At 44.1% G+C, this 16,582-nt stretch overlaps 1 protein-coding gene across 2 annotated transcripts in view; it reads right to left on the minus strand.

Annotated features, from left to right (window-relative positions):
- Positions 1-16,582, minus strand: part of PKHD1 (PKHD1 ciliary IPT domain containing fibrocystin/polyductin) — a 975,887-nt gene that overhangs the window by 914,034 nt on the left and 45,271 nt on the right. For both annotated transcript variants that reach the window (XM_077489019.1, XM_077489018.1), the window contains exons 7-8: positions 8,867-8,945; positions 4,038-4,112 (exon numbers count right to left, since the gene is read on the minus strand). In XM_077489019.1, the coding sequence (XP_077345145.1) occupies positions 4,038-4,112; positions 8,867-8,945 (154 nt within the window). The remainder of the gene's footprint in view (positions 1-4,037; positions 4,113-8,866; positions 8,946-16,582) is intronic.

Genomic DNA, 16,582 nt, shown 5'->3' on the forward strand with positions numbered 1-16,582 from the left:
CTGGTTGCAGCTGCCCCTTTCACTAGCCATCCTGGCTAACGTCTCCACAGTCCTCCAGACTGACACTCTCTCCACAGTCCTCCAGACTCAACACTCACAAGTCTACCCGGCTGATGCCTCAGGAGATCTCCCAGATATTCTGACTCACTCCTGCTGTCTTCTCCTTACTCCCGTGCCTTCAGGAAGGGGTTCCTTTGTGTGCTGTGGAGGATCTATCCAGCCCCCAAGCCCCAGGTCGAAGGTCACCCCCCTCAGACTAGAGGGCACCCTTAAGGGGCATTGACAGCCTCCTCAGCACTCCTTTTCCATTTTCAACCTGACTGTCCCTTGCTGGCATGACTCATGCCTATTTATGAAGGGCCCACCCCCTGTCAACCCATTTTCTAGAGATCGGCTGGGGCCCTCATAAATATGCCAAGCAGCTCCCCGGGTCTCCACTCGCTACTTCTGGAAGGTTCTCCAAGGTTCCAGAAAGAAGGGGGAGGTACAGGAGATGCTGCTTGCTGTGTCATCCAGCTTTCCTGAGTCACTCAGCCCTGACCCAGAATCAACCCAGGCCTGCATCTCAGCCAAGCCAAACTTTCCTCCACTAACAAACCTACATTAACTACAGTAGTAAAAACTCGTATTACCATCATGTGTTGGATCTATCCGAATACCCAACAGGAGAAAAAAACTATTCCAGCTTATGGTGAAAGGAGGGAAGTTAAAGAGAATGAAGGTAAATATGAGGTTTCACAGTTGCTATTGAAAGATTACTAGAGAGCTGTGATAGGAGTGAGGAAGCAATAAACAGCTTACAAGAGAGATATTTTGTGATTACAGTGTGATTTAGTTGCAATGAGCAAACTGAAACATAGGGGCCAGCTTATAACTGAGAATAGATATTGCTCCACTCTCCAACATACACCACAATGTTACTCCACACCATGACCTGCATCTGCGGTTCATTAATAAAATGTAGGCAGTGGCGTGGAGCCTGTCACATAACCTTTATTTCAAGTGTGCTCCCCATGCTTTGAATACCAAAATCACACCGAAGTGCTTTATAAATGCCTTTTTGTATTTTTTAATAAAGCAGCAGTATTGTCAATAATAAGTCCATACCACCATTTTAAAAATGGACTACTAAATTTGCTTATAAAAAAGTTACATTTTCTGTTTAATTCATTTAAAAAAAAATTATATTATATTATACAGGATTTCTATAGTGCCAATCAATTGCGCAGTGCTTTGCAAAAAGGGGGAAGACAGTACAGTTACAATACAAATCAATTAAAGAGGAATGAGAGGGCCCTGCTCCTTAGAGCTTACAATCTATATTATATTTTATGATATGTCCTTTTTATAAAGTCACCGGATTTATATTATGCAGATTACACTGAGAGCTTCTCCTGCCTTTCCATTTGCTGATCTTGCCCATAATATCAGTGTTTCATCTATGCTGGGGATTCCCAGGGAGGCACACATATGGTATTGTGGCTGTGATGGTGGGAGGCTTTTGCTTGATGCTCTAAAATTACATTTTCATAGGAAGTCTCCAAGGCACAGCAAAGGCACATTGGTATTCGACAGGCACATTGCTGCTGCATGCACCAATAGAAATATATAGATCAATCATTAGAGGGTCTACTGGTAACACACAAGGCTAATTTAAAGATGAAGTTTAATCTGATAATATTTTTACTTCCCCAGTTCCTCCTTTCCTGCTCATTAATTTTAAAATGAACCTTTTCTGTTTTCATGAGACACTTTATTGTCATCACTGGGTCTCTGTGCTTCACTTTGTATTTCAGGTAGATCATAGCTGATAGGAGGGGCCAGCAGGGTACTTACTGCTCCCTGCCTAGGTGCTCCTCTCAGGAGCCTACAGCCCTGATAAAAGCAGTGGTCATGGAGGAGGTCTTAGGACGAAACGTGTAAGCCGGGATTTGGTACTCACTACGTCATTTCCGGCACTTCCGGTTTCTCTCGAGAGTGTCTTATGTATCCCGTGTACGGTATTTGGAGCAATTGGAGCTCCCCTACTTTTTAACTAGGCTACATTGCCTTTATATTTATTTTTATAATAAAAACACTTTTTTTTTTTATGGTGGTACGCTATGAGGGTCCGTTCTTTCTGCTAAAATTACATGTGGATGCCCGAATACTCCTAGTTCATAGTGGAGAGAGGAGGACTTCTTTCTGCCCATTCCCCACGATACACCACTCACCCCAGGAGGGACCAAGATTCCAGGAGAAGATTTGACAGTGGAGGAGGATTCGCCCCCGGGATCAGGTCACCAGGGATATTTCTGTTTTTCTTGTAGTTCCTTTCAGATTACCCCATTTGAGGAAGGCAGCATGCACCAAGTTTTGGATACCATATATACCTTTCACGCCACCATTTTATTTGACATCTATTACTCTACACCTTGTAAGCCCACGTACACACAGTCGGAGATTTTGGCAACCAAATCCGTCGGATTTTGCCCGTCGGATTTAGTCCGACGGATTGTGTCCGAAACTGTTGCATACACACGGTCGGGCCAAGTTGGCGAAAAATCCCATCTTTCAGAACGTGATGACGTAATTTCGTTACGATGGGACTACAGTCAGACTAGTAGCCAATAGCTTTGATGTAGGAATTTGATCTGAGCATACGTGGCACTTGGTCTGATGAAAATGCTCTACACATGATCGGATTAGGTCCGTCCGGACCAGTTGGTCGGGAAATATTTCCAACATGTTGGAAAATTGGGTCGGACGGATATTCGGACGGAATCAGTCCGATGCATACCACACACAGTCGGATTATCTGACGACACGGTCCGATAAGATTCATTCCGACATATTCTCCGACCGTGTGTACAAGGGCTAAGACCTATTAGCGCTGGAAGTGACTGTGTTTTTTCTATTTCACCAGGGATATGAGTATATCCCAAATACACACCTTTCACCCCTGCAGGGGTAAGGCGCTCTGGTGAGTGCAAATACAAGAGGGGAGCACGGAAAAGTCACATATATATTTTTGGCACTGGAATTGAAAATAGACTGTTTGTTATATATATTTTTTTTGAGTACACATCAGTCACTTTGGGAATTTATCCTTATTTTTTTTTTACTTTATTTTTCATTTTTGATATATGGACATTATTGCACATTTATTGGACTTGCTAATTTATATGTCTTTTGCATCTTAAATACGCCTTTTACACATCAATTGGGTTTTGCATTTACACATCTCTTTTCCTTTTTGAAATCTGACTCCTCCAGTGCCTGGGCTCCTGACGTCACTTCCCTCAGTGCAGGAAGGGAGATCGCCTCTCCCCCCTCCCTCTAGGCAATCATCCCTCTAGGCAATCATCTGGGACACGTGACAGGTCCCAGATGACTGCGCAGCCAGTCACGGTGCGCAGCGTGGCTCGCGCATGCACAGTGGGTACCCGGCTGGGAAGCCACAGCCGGGCCCCCACAGTTAAAATGCTGGCGCCGCTGAGCGGGGGGGGAGACGAACGGGACTTTGATCCCCTGCATCGCTGGACCCTGGGACAGGTAAGTGTCCGATTATTAAAAGACAGCAGCTGCAGTATTTGTAGCTGCTGACTTTTAGTTAGATTTTTTTTAGTGGGAACTCCCCTTTAAAGCTCTGAGAATGAAAGAATTGAAATCCAATGAATAAAAGGGGCGGGCCAGGGATGGTCAATCTGGGGGAGAAAAGTGTTAGATGATGCTGGATGTTCTCCAGCCCAGAAATGAGGCAAGCATTATCTGACTTGCTGCAGCTTCTAATGCACATTGTGAGAAGCTCTCAGTGTGCTGTGAAATCGGAGTAAGCAATTACAGTACGGGAAAGGAGCAGGTACAACTGTGCAAGACTGAAGAGAGGAGTTCATCTTTAACATGTTGGTCCTTAGAATGTGTACATTTAGGAGTTGTAGCTGCAATGTTGTCTTTGTGTTATGCATTTAAATCAGAAGCATCCACCTAAAACTGGATTATCAGATTTGGGTGAAGTGACCCGAAAGGAGTACATTTTAAATTCCTGTATAACTTACATACTGTCAGAGATCTTGTCTGCTAACGAGCAGAGTGAGGACCATCCATCCCATTCAGATTTCATAATCACAGGACTGAAAGACACACACATATACTGTTATTGAATGATATTATATATCTATATTATATATATATTGCAACACACACACATACATATATACAGTGTGCATATATATATATATATATATATATATTTTAGGGCTGTGGAAATTAAAGATTAATTCCTCGATTAATCAATACATTTTTTTTGCTTGATCAAATAAGCTCCGTCGGAGATCCGGTGACGTCACAGACATCAACGCCACTGGACTCCTCCCCCCTTCCCCAAGTGCCTCCGTCTGCTAACGAAGGGAAGGGGGGAGGAGTCCGGTGACATCGAAATTCTGATTGAACGTAACGCGTACAGGGGAGGAGCTACGCATGACGTCACCCACTGCTGACCTACGGAACTAACGCGATTTTCGGCTTTACATGCTGTGTTTTTATCATCTTTATGTGAGTAGTTTGTGTTTGAACACGAAAATTTAATCTTCTACTTAAGCGGTGGGTGAGCACTTAGATCTTTTCTTTCTACCCATGACCTGGCGTCCTTGCTGAGATCTAAGGAGAAGTTGGTCCATGCCATCAGGTGAGAGTGATTAGTTAGACCGGAGGTGGAGGGATTGTCACGCTACTGTGGGGAAAAAAATGACTTACGTCAGTGCTACAGTTTGAATTTAAAGCGTATCTGTGTGAACTGTGAAGTTAAGTCATGGATTGTGGAAACCAACTAGTGTCGGGTGATTGTATATAGTGTATACCACATTTACCACTGACTAATGCAGAGTTGCAATGCAAGGAGATCAGCTAAAAGTAGTTGGATCTGTATGTGCGTTATAATTAATCAAAATTAGTTAGATTAATCGATTTAAAAAAATCGATTAATGGAACACGAAAATTTTAATCAGTAACAGCCCTAATATATATATATATATATATATATATATATATATATATCTATATATATATATATATATATAGCCTTATTGCCCAAGAGGGTTAAGGCAATGCTGGAAAATTATGGTGGCCACACAAAATATTGACACATTGGGCCCAATTTGGACATTTTCACTTAGGCCCCTTTCACACTGGGGAGCTTTACAGGCGCTACAGCGCTAAAAATAGCGCCTGCAAGGCACCCTGAAGCAGCTGCTGCTGTGTATCCAGTGTGAAAGTCCTGAGGGCTTTCACACTGCAAGCGGTGCGCTTGCAGGATGTTAAAAAAAAAACTCCTGCAAGCAGCATCTTTGGAGCGGTGAAGTAGCAGTGTATACACCGCTCCTAAACCGCTCCTGCCCATTGAAATCAATGGGGCAGCGCGGCTATACTGCAGGCTAAGTGCCGTTGCAGCGGCACTTTTTGCGGGCAGTTTTAACCCTTTTCCGTCTACTAGCGGGGGTTAAAACCGGCCCAGTAGTGGGCGAATAGTGCCGTTAAAGCGGCACTAAAAATAGCGCAGTTTTACCGCCGGCGCCACTCCAGTGTGAAAGGGGCCTTAGGGGTGTACTCACTTTTGTTGCCAGCGGTTTAGACATTAGACCCCTTTCACACTGGAGCATTTTGCAGGCGTTAAAAATAGCACCTGCAAAACGCCCTAAAACAGCTGCTCCATTCACTCCAGTGTGAAAGCCCGAGGGCTTTCACACTGGAGCGGTGCGCTGGCAGGGCGGCAGAAAAAGTCCTGCCAGCAGCTTCCTTGGAGCGGTGAAGGAGCGCTCCTCCACTGCTGCTCCCCATTGAAATCAATGGGGCAGCGCTACGATACCAGCGGCGTTTTGCAGGCAAATTTAACCCCTTTTCACCTGCTAGCGGCCGAATAGCAACGCTAAAACGACTGTAAAGCGGTGCTAAAAATAGCACCGCTTTACCGCTGACATCGGTGACGGCTCAGTGTGAAAGGGGTCTTAATGGCTGTGTGTTGAGTTATTTTGAGGGGAAGCAATGTGGAGTAATTTTGAGGGGACAGCAAATTTACACTGTTATACAGGCTGTACACTCACTACTTTACATTGTAGCAAAGTGTCATTTCTTCAGTGTTGTCACATGAAAAGATAGAATAAAATATTTACAAAAATGTGAGGGGAGGGGTATACTCAATTCTGTGAGATCCTGTTTCCACTGTTCGTGCTTGAGATGTTTCTACAACTTGATTGGAGTCCATCTGTGGTAAATTCAGTTGATTGGACATGATTTGGAAAGGCACACACCTGTCTATATATAAGGGCCCACAGTTAACAGTGCATGTCAGAGCACAAACCAAGCCATGGAGTCCAAGGAATTGTCTGTAGACCTCCGAGACTGGATTGTATCGAGGCAAAGATCTGGGGAAAGGTACAGCAACATTTCTGCATCATTGAAGGTCCCAATGAGCACAGTGGCCTCCATCATCCATAAATGGAAGACATTTGGAACCACCAGGACTCTTCCTAGAGCGGGCCACCCCGCCAAACTAAGCGATCAGGTTAGGAGGGCCTTAGTCAGGGAGGTGACCATGAACCCGATGGGCTCCAGCATTTCTCTGTGGAGAGAGGAAAATCTTCCAGAAGAACAACCATCTCTGCAGCACTCCACCAATCAGGCCTGTATGGTTCAGTGGCCAGATGGAAGCCACTCCTCAGTAAAAGGCACATTACAGCCCACCTGGAATTTGCCAAAAGGCACCTGAAGGACTCTCAGACCATGAGAAACAAAATTCTCTGGTATGATGAAACAAAGATTGAACTCTTTGACTTAAATGGCAAGCGTCATGTCTAGAAAAAAACAGGCACCGCTCATCAATTGGCCAATACCATCCCTACAGTGAAGCATGGTGGTGGCAGCATCATGCTCTGGGGATGTTTTTCAGTGGCAGGAACTGGGAGACTAGTCAGGATCGAAGGATAGATGAATGCAGCAATGTACAGAGACATCCTTGATGAAAACCTGCTCTGGACCTAAGACTGGGGTGAAGGTTCATTTTCCAACAGGACAGCGACCCTGAGCACACAGCCAAGATAACAAAGGAGTGGCTACCGGACAACTGTGTTGTTAGTTAAGCTGGCGGTAGAGAAAGAAAGTGGTTGTGGAGCAGAGCTGTATAAGCCGATGCTTCCAGTATAGTGCTGGCTCCTGTCACAGTGATGCCAAATGCACTCTACCTGGGACAGCATCCGCAGGTGATACCTGAATGGAAGAATTATTAAAGGTCAGTTTATTACTAAAATGGCAGTGTATATATATATGGGCATATCTGTGCAGTGGTTACTGGGCAGCTTTCAAACTGATCCGCAGGTGCAGAGCACCTTCAGGTTACCTGCACTGAAGCAAAGACTTCTGTTATTACCTGCGGGTTTGGTGAGCTTTCAGAAAGTGCACCACACCTGCAGGATATAACAGAAGTCTATGGCAAAGTGTAGCTAACCTGCAGGAAAGACACAGGTGCACTGCTCTGCATTAGTGTGAAAACAGTCTTAGGCCCCTTTCACACAATCAGCCGGACCCAATCAGACCCTCCATTCACCTCTATGAAACGGGAGATGTAAACAGATTCATGTCCATTTACACCTGCCTACCTCCAATCTGATTCGCTAAAAAGAAACAGAAGGGGATCAATCCCCTTCCGTCGTAGAGTAGAGAGGGTTATGTCTGTGTCTGCTTTGCATATGCAGAGCAGACACGGATCTGTCATCCGCCTGCTCTACTCATTGTGGTCTGCGACCGGCTACCAAGTCGCTTAAGTGGCCCTCGCTCTTCAAAAGGTTGGGTGCCCCTCAGGGGCGGACTGACCATTCGGCCACTCGGGCACTGCCCCAGGGCCCCGGGCAACTAGGGGGCCCCATCAAGGTTGCCAGCCTCAGTGAAACCAGGGACAGTATGTAAAAATCTATGTTTTTTTTTTTTTTTACATCTGTGTCTGAAAAGTCCCTTACTGACATCCTTTTGGTCTAAAAATCCTGAGATTATAGCTACCCCACCTCTCCAGTACTTTCTCAGCCAATAGAAACATGTCTGTGTATACTGTGTGTACATGTATGCGTAACCTGTGTGATTGTATACTGTGTGTGTGTATACTGTGTGGCCCCATAATCTCCTATGGCCCGGGGGCCCCATGAGTTGTCAGTCCACCCCTGGCGCCCCTGCTGTAGTTAGTGCCAAAGGTGCTTCAACAAAGTATTGAGCAAAGGCTGTGAATACTTATGTACATGGGATCTTTTTTTAATTTTTTTATTTTTAATTTGCAAAGATTTCAAACAAACTTCTTTAACGTTGTCATTATGGGGTATTGTTTGTAGAATTTTAAGGAAAATAATACATTTTATATAAATCTAAACCATTTTGGAATAAAGTTGTAACATAACAAAATGTAGAAAAAGTGAATCACTGTGAAAACTTTCAGCATGCATTGTCTATATACTGTGTGTGTGTGTGTGTGTGTGTGTGTGTATATATATATATATATATATATATATATATATACACACATACAGTATCTCACAGAAGTGAGTACTCCCCTTACATTTTTGTAAATATTTTATGGTATCTTTTCATGTGACAACACTGAAGAAATGACACTTTGCTACAATGTAAAGTAGTGAGTGTACAGCTTGTATAACAGTGTAAATTTGTTGTCCCCTCAAAATAACTCCACATTGCTTTTCCTGTCCCCTAAATGTGAACAAGCATTTAACCCTTGCATTGTGGTGGCGGCCCCCCTCTAAGGGAGGATTTTTACTTTTCCTGGGGTTTGCATTCTCTCACACACAGTATATCACCTAGCAATAACCACACAAAAAATATAATACAACCATACCCTTCAATGTAGTCTATATTGAAGTCATAGTTTTCAAAGTGATCAGTCATGAGTTTGCCAGAAATCTTAATGACGCCCCCTACAGGACAAAAAGAAAACCACTCGGATCAGCAAAACATTGTACAGTTTATAGCAGTGGGCTCCAAACTGTGGCCCAGGGGGCAAATGTGGCCCTTTTCTTGCCTTTATCTGTCCCTCGGGCACTATTCCACCAACTGACACAAATGATGGGGTACTATTCCCCTACTAACACCATCAATGGGGCACTATTCTTCCCATTGATACCAACAATGGGGCACTATTCTTCCCATTGATACCAACAATGGGGCACTATTCTTCCCACTGATACCAACAATGGGGCACTATTCCTTCCCATTACAACCAATGATGGGGCATTTCTCTTTCCATTGGTACTAACAATGGGGCACTATTCTTCCCATTGACACCAATAATGGGGCACTACTCCTTCCCATTGATACTTTCAATGGGGCACTGTTCTTCCCATTAGTGCTAACAATGGGGCACTATTTCTCCCATTACAACCAATGATGGGGCTCTATTATTACCATTGGAACTAACAATGGGGCACTATTCCTCCCATTACAACCAGTGATGGGACACTCTTCTTCCCATTGGTACTAACAATGGGGCACTATTCCTCCCATTACAACCAATGATGGGGCACTGATGCGGGGCATTTTCTACAGTCCGGCCCCCTAAAACCTGAAGGACAGTAAACTGGCTCTTTGTGTAGAATCTTTGGAGACCCCTGGTTTAAAGGAGATTCAAGAACGACTGTCATGGGTAATATATCACTCTGATGCCATCACAAGGTCTCTGTGCTTTTCTATGTAATGCGGGCAGGTGATGGCTGGTGGGAGGGGCCAACAAGATTCCATACATACATACATAGCTTCCTGAAAAACAGGGAGAGTTCTGCAAATATCGATATGCCTTGATGGGTAGATGTCAATGTGGAGGAATGGACGCTCCTGAACAGGCTTCATTTTTGCATGCAGACTGCCCTAGGCAATGCCTACATGCAATGCTGAGCCTCCATCATTGAAAGAACTGAAATACAATGAATGAAAGGGGTGAGCCAGGGAAAGTAGGGCTGGAGAGAGGAAAGGGCTATGTGATGCTGGCGGTCCTCCAGCTAGGACATGAGACAGGCCCTATCTGACTAGCTTCTAATGCACACTGTGAGCAGCTCACCTTGTGCAGTGACATTTCAGTAAAGATGAAACCTATATAACAGTGCAAGAAGCTATGGCTGGAGTTCAGCTTTCATGTGAATAAACTGATCGAACTGAATAAAAGTTGTAAACCAAAAACCCTCCAATCGATCAATTTAGTGAGCTCTTGATTAACCACTTAAAGTGGTTGTAAACCCTTACAACACACTTTGACCTACAGGTAAGCCTAGATTAAGGCTTACCTGTAGGTCCAAGAAATATCTCCTAAACCTATACGGTTTAGGAGATATTTGCCCGAAGACAGGCACCGCTGTCTACGGCGCATGCACCGTAGACAGCGGCGCGCAGGCGCACTGAGCACGGCATCGTCAACGACGAAGATGCTGCGCGTGTCGGCTCCCGTGCGCATGCGCGGGAGTGACGTCATCGCGGCTTCACCGAATGACAGCGGCGGAGCGGCGAGACCCCACCGAGAAGATGGATGCGCCGGACTACAGGGGACAGCGGTGACATCGCTGGCTCCTGTGTCAGGTAAGTGACACATAATGGATTACTATGCGATGCATAGTAGTCCATTATGCTTTGCCTTTGCAGGGAATGAAAGAGGAAGTAAACCCATCAGGGTTTACTTCCTCTTTAAGGACCACCTCACGCCAATGTATGTTGGCAGAAAGGCACGGCTGGGCACAATCACGTACCTATACGTGGATCTTTAAGTGCCCAGCCGTGGGTAGGAAGTGCGCACACCACTGGTGTGCTCCCGACCTGGTCCTGAGCTCCGTTACCGTGGCCGCGGTACCAGTGGACCCGATCGCCGCTGGTGTCCCGCGATCGGGTCACAGAGCTGAAGAATGAGGAGAGGTCTGTGTAAACCAATCGTCTCTTCCCTGATATAGGGAAAGAAGATCATTGACGTCACATGCCAGGCCACGCCCCCTACAATAAAAAAAAAAAAACATAACGTCATAGATAACACCTACACTGCCCCCTAGTGGTTAACTCCTTCACTGCCAGTGTCATTTACACAGGAATCAGTACATTTAAATAGCACTGATTGCTGTATAAATGACAATGGTCCCAAAAATGTGTCAAAAATGTCTGATGTGTCTGCCATAATGTCGCAGTCACAATAAAAAAAATCGCTGATCGCCGCCATTACTACTAAAAAAGAAAATATTAATAAAGATGCTATAAAATATCCCCTATTTTGTAAACGATATATAACTTTTGCGAAAACCAATCAATAATTGCGATTTTTTTTTATTTATTTTTTTTACCAAAAACATGTAGAAGAATACGTATTGGCCTAAACTGAGGAAAAAAAAAATGTATATATTTTTTGGGGATATTTATTAAAGTAAAAAGTAAAAAATATTGAATTTTTTTCAAAATTGTCGCTCTATTTTTGTTTATAGCGCAAAAAATAAAAACCGCAGAGGTGATCAAATACCACCAAAAGAAAGCTCTATTTGTGGAGAAAAAAAGGACTCCAATTTTGTTTAGGAGCCACGTCGCACGACCGCACAATTGTCAGTTAAAACGGCGCAGTGCCGAATGGCAAAAAGGGGCCTGGTCCTTTGGCTGCAAATTGGTCCGGGGCTTAAGTGGTTAATCTAAGTTAAGATCTTAACTTCATAAAGTTGAACAAAGGAAATTTTGTCCCTTGCTTCTGATTGATCAAACAATTATCTGCACATGTGTCAAAAGGTTTTGAGAGGCCATGAGAGCATGGGAAGGATCAGCGATCATGCGACCACTATGATTGGCTTTCACAGTGGTCTCATAATCACAAGCCAATCCCGGCAGCTACTGATTGTTAGTGGTAGATCAAAGCTAAAGGTCCCGGGAGTCGCACATCAGAACAAGACCCGCTGTGTGTGAACAAGTGGCAGTCTCAGCCTGGACCCCCTGCCAAGCCACACCTCCAATGAGTTTTGCTCCGCCCACAGGAACTTACTCATGGGTGGATCGTTACGATCACAATAAGGCCCCATTCACACCTAGCATTTTGCAAATGCACAATTTTGTGCACACTTTTATGCAACATGCACAGGTCACCCCTTTCATTTCAATGGACAACAAATGCAGCAAAGTAGCTCATGCAGCCTTTTGCTTTGTTTGCTGTGTATTTTTCTGTCTGCTTGCCACACTTGGGGTGCCATTAACATTGAATGGCACTGCAAATGCAACAAGTGTTTTTTGTGCGTTTCTTAAACCCATGCAAAGACACGTGATTTTGCTTGCGTTTACAGAACGCACAGGTATGAATGCAGCCTAAAGCCACCTATGTGTGTGTCGGGAATGTGCGCAGAATCACACATTTTCTCAAAACATAGACAAACATGCTGCACTTTAGCAAACTTGCAAGGGTGCCAGTAATAGACATGTGCATGATGAAAAAATGTGTTTTGATTTGTTAATTTAGTTATTTAGTTTAGTTAAATTCGGTTAAAGTGGTGTTCCACAGGAAAAAAAAAAAAATCATGAAAATTCCTAAAAAAAATAAAGAAAAACATTTTTTTTTAACTCACCTCTAAAAGCCTGTTGCTAGGGGGTCCCTCGTAGTCTGCCTCCTTCAGTGCCTGGGCTGGTGACATCACTTCCCCTCGGCACAGGAAGGGCTCAGCTCTGCCCCTCCCTCCTGTCAGTCATCTTTGACCTACAGGTAAGCCTAGATTAAGGCTTACCTGTAGGTCCAAGAAATATCTCCTAAACCTATACGGTTTAGGAGATATTTGCCCGAAGACAGGCACCGCTGTCTACGGCGCATGCACCGTAGACAGCGGCGCGCAGGCGCACTGAGCACGGCATCGTCAACGACGAAGATGCTGCGCGTGTCGGCTCCCGTGCGCATGCGCGGGAGTGACGTCATCGCGGCTTCACCGAATGACAGCGGCGGAGCGGCGAGACCCCACCGAGAAGATGGATGCGCCGGACTACAGGGGACAGCGGTGACATCGCTGGCTCCTGTGTCAGGTAAGTGACACATAATGGATTACTATGCGATGCATAGTAGTCCATTATGCTTTGCCTTTGCAGGGAATGAAAGAGGAAGTAAACCCATCAGGGTTTACTTCCTCTTTAAGGACCACCTCACGCCAATGTATGTTGGCAGAAAGGCACGGCTGGGCACAATCACGTACCTATACGTGGATCTTTAAGTGCCCAGCCGTGGGTAGGAAGTGCGCACACCACTGGTGTGCTCCCGACCTGGTCCTGAGCTCCGTTACCGTGGCCGCGGTACCAGTGGACCCGATCGCCGCTGGTGTCCCGCGATCGGGTCACAGAGCTGAAGAATGAGGAGAGGTCTGTGTAAACCAATCGTCTCTTCCCTGATATAGGGAAAGAAGATCATTGACGTCACATGCCAGGCCACGCCCCCTACAATAAAAAAAAAAAAACATAACGTCATAGATAACACCTACACTGCCCCCTAGTGGTTAACTCCTTCACTGCCAGTGTCATTTACACAGGAATCAGTACATTTAAATAGCACTGATTGCTGTATAAATGACAATGGTCCCAAAAATGTGTCAAAAATGTCTGATGTGTCTGCCATAATGTCGCAGTCACAATAAAAAAAATCGCTGATCGCCGCCATTACTACTAAAAAAGAAAATATTAATAAAGATGCTATAAAATATCCCCTATTTTGTAAACGATATATAACTTTTGCGAAAACCAATCAATAATTGCGATTTTTTTTTATTTATTTTTTTTACCAAAAACATGTAGAAGAATACGTATTGGCCTAAACTGAGGAAAAAAAAAATGTATATATTTTTTGGGGATATTTATTAAAGTAAAAAGTAAAAAATATTGAATTTTTTTCAAAATTGTCGCTCTATTTTTGTTTATAGCGCAAAAAATAAAAACCGCAGAGGTGATCAAATACCACCAAAAGAAAGCTCTATTTGTGGAGAAAAAAAGGACTCCAATTTTGTTTAGGAGCCACGTCGCACGACCGCACAATTGTCAGTTAAAACGGCGCAGTGCCGAATGGCAAAAAGGGGCCTGGTCCTTTGGCTGCAAATTGGTCCGGGGCTTAAGTGGTTAATCTAAGTTAAGATCTTAACTTCATAAAGTTGAACAAAGGAAATTTTGTCCCTTGCTTCTGATTGATCAAACAATTATCTGCACATGTGTCAAAAGGTTTTGAGAGGCCATGAGAGCATGGGAAGGATCAGCGATCATGCGACCACTATGATTGGCTTTCACAGTGGTCTCATAATCACAAGCCAATCCCGGCAGCTACTGATTGTTAGTGGTAGATCAAAGCTAAAGGTCCCGGGAGTCGCACATCAGAACAAGACCCGCTGTGTGTGAACAAGTGGCAGTCTCAGCCTGGACCCCCTGCCAAGCCACACCTCCAATGAGTTTTGCTCCGCCCACAGGAACTTACTCATGGGTGGATCGTTACGATCACAATAAGGCCCCATTCACACCTAGCGTTTTGCAAATGCACAATTTTGTGCACACTTTTATGCAACATGCACAGGTCACCCCTTTCATTTCAATGGACAACAAATGCAGCAAAGTAGCTCATGCAGCCTTTTGCTTTGTTTGCTGTGTATTTTTCTGTCTGCTTGCCACACTTGGGGTGCCATTAACATTGAATGGCACTGCAAATGCAACAAGTGTTTTTTGTGCGTTTCTTAAACCCATGCAAAGACACGTGATTTTGCTTGCGTTTACAGAACGCACAGGTATGAATGCAGCCTAAAGCCACCTATGTGTGTGTCGGGAATGTGCGCAGAATCACACATTTTCTCAAAACATAGACAAACATGCTGCACTTTAGCAAACTTGCAAGGGTGCCAGTAATAGACATGTGCATGATGAAAAAATGTGTTTTGATTTGTTAATTTAGTTATTTAGTTTAGTTAAATTCGGTTAAAGTGGTGTTCCACAGGAAAAAAAAAAAAATCATGAAAATTCCTAAAAAAAATAAAGAAAAACATTTTTTTTTAACTCACCTCTAAAAGCCTGTTGCTAGGGGGTCCCTCGTAGTCTGCCTCCTTCAGTGCCTGGGCTGGTGACATCACTTCCCCTCGGCACAGGAAGGGCTCAGCTCTGCCCCTCCCTCCTGTCAGTCATCTGGGACACGTGACAGGTCCCAGATGACTGCGTGGCCAATCACGCCGCGCGGCGTCGCTCGCACATGCGCAGTGGGTGCCTGGTTGTGAAGCCACTGCCGGGGGCCCACAGTTGCAATGCCGGCACCACCGAGCGGAGGGGGTGATGAGCGGGGCTTCGATTCCCCACAATGCTGGACCCTGGAACAGGTAAGTGTCCGATTATTAAAACTCAGAAGCTGCAGTATTTGTAGCTGCTGACGTTTATTTTTTTATTTTTTTATGGAAACTCCTCTTTAACTCGTTCAATTCATTTTTGGAATTAGTTTTCAGAATTCGTATTCGGAGTTTGCATTTAGAATTTTTCAATTTTTTTTTTTTTTTGAATTTACCAATGTTTTCGTTTCGAAACAAACAAAGCAATACATTTTTTAATCAGTCGAAACGAAAATGTTATATTGGGGGTTATTTACGAAAGGAAAATCCACTTTGCGCTACAAGCGCATTGCAAGTGCACTTTAAAGTGCACTTGGAAGTGCAGTCGCTTTAAATCCAAGGGGTAGATCTGAAATGAGGGGAAGCTCTGCTGATTTTATAATCCAATCATGTGCAAGCTAAAATGCTGTTTTTTATCTTCCTTGCATGTCCCCCACTTTCAGTGCAATTTCAAGTGCACTTGTAGTGCACAGTGGATTTGTCTTTAGTAAATAACCCCCAATGTTTTCGATTCAAATGCAGCAAAGTGAACAAACAAAAGAAAATTCTTCATCAAATGATTACAATGGGGGTTGTTTACGAAAGGCAAATCCACTTTGCACTACAAGTGCAAACTACAAGCGCAAAGTGCACTTGAAATTGCACTGAAAGTGCACTTGGAAGTCGCTGTAAATCTAAGGGGTAGATCTGAAATGAGGGGAAGCTCTGCTGATTTTATCATCCAATCATGTGCAAGCTAAAATGCTGTTTTTTTTTTTTCCTTGCATGTCCCCCTCAGATCTACAGCGACTTTACTTCCAAGTGCACTTTCAGTGCAATTTCAAGTACACTTTGTGCACCTAGTGCAAAGTGGATTTGCCTTTTGTAAATAACCCCCAATGACTCTTTAAATCACCTTTGGCTTAACAAAAACTGCATTATTGCGAAATGGTACTCTAATAACACACATTGGGGGTTATTTACTAAAGGCAAATCTACTTTGCACTACAAGTGCAAACTACAAGTGCCCTTGAAATTGCACTGAAAGTGCACTTAGAAGTTCAGTTGCTGTAGATCCGAGGGGAACATACAAGGACAATAAAAAACAGAATTTTAGCTTGCACATGATTGGATGATAAAATCAGCAGAGCTTCCCTTCATTTCAGATCTTCCCCTTCTATTTACAGCGACTGCACTTCCAAGTGCACTTTCAGTGCAATTTCAAGTGCACTTTGCACTTGTAGTGCAAA

Source organism: Lithobates pipiens, unplaced genomic scaffold (assembly GCF_037356315.1).
Source record: "Lithobates pipiens isolate NorthernLeopardFrog02 unplaced genomic scaffold, aLitPip1_a1.2 Scaffold_18, whole genome shotgun sequence".
NCBI classification, from domain to species: domain Eukaryota; kingdom Metazoa; phylum Chordata; class Amphibia; order Anura; family Ranidae; genus Lithobates; species Lithobates pipiens.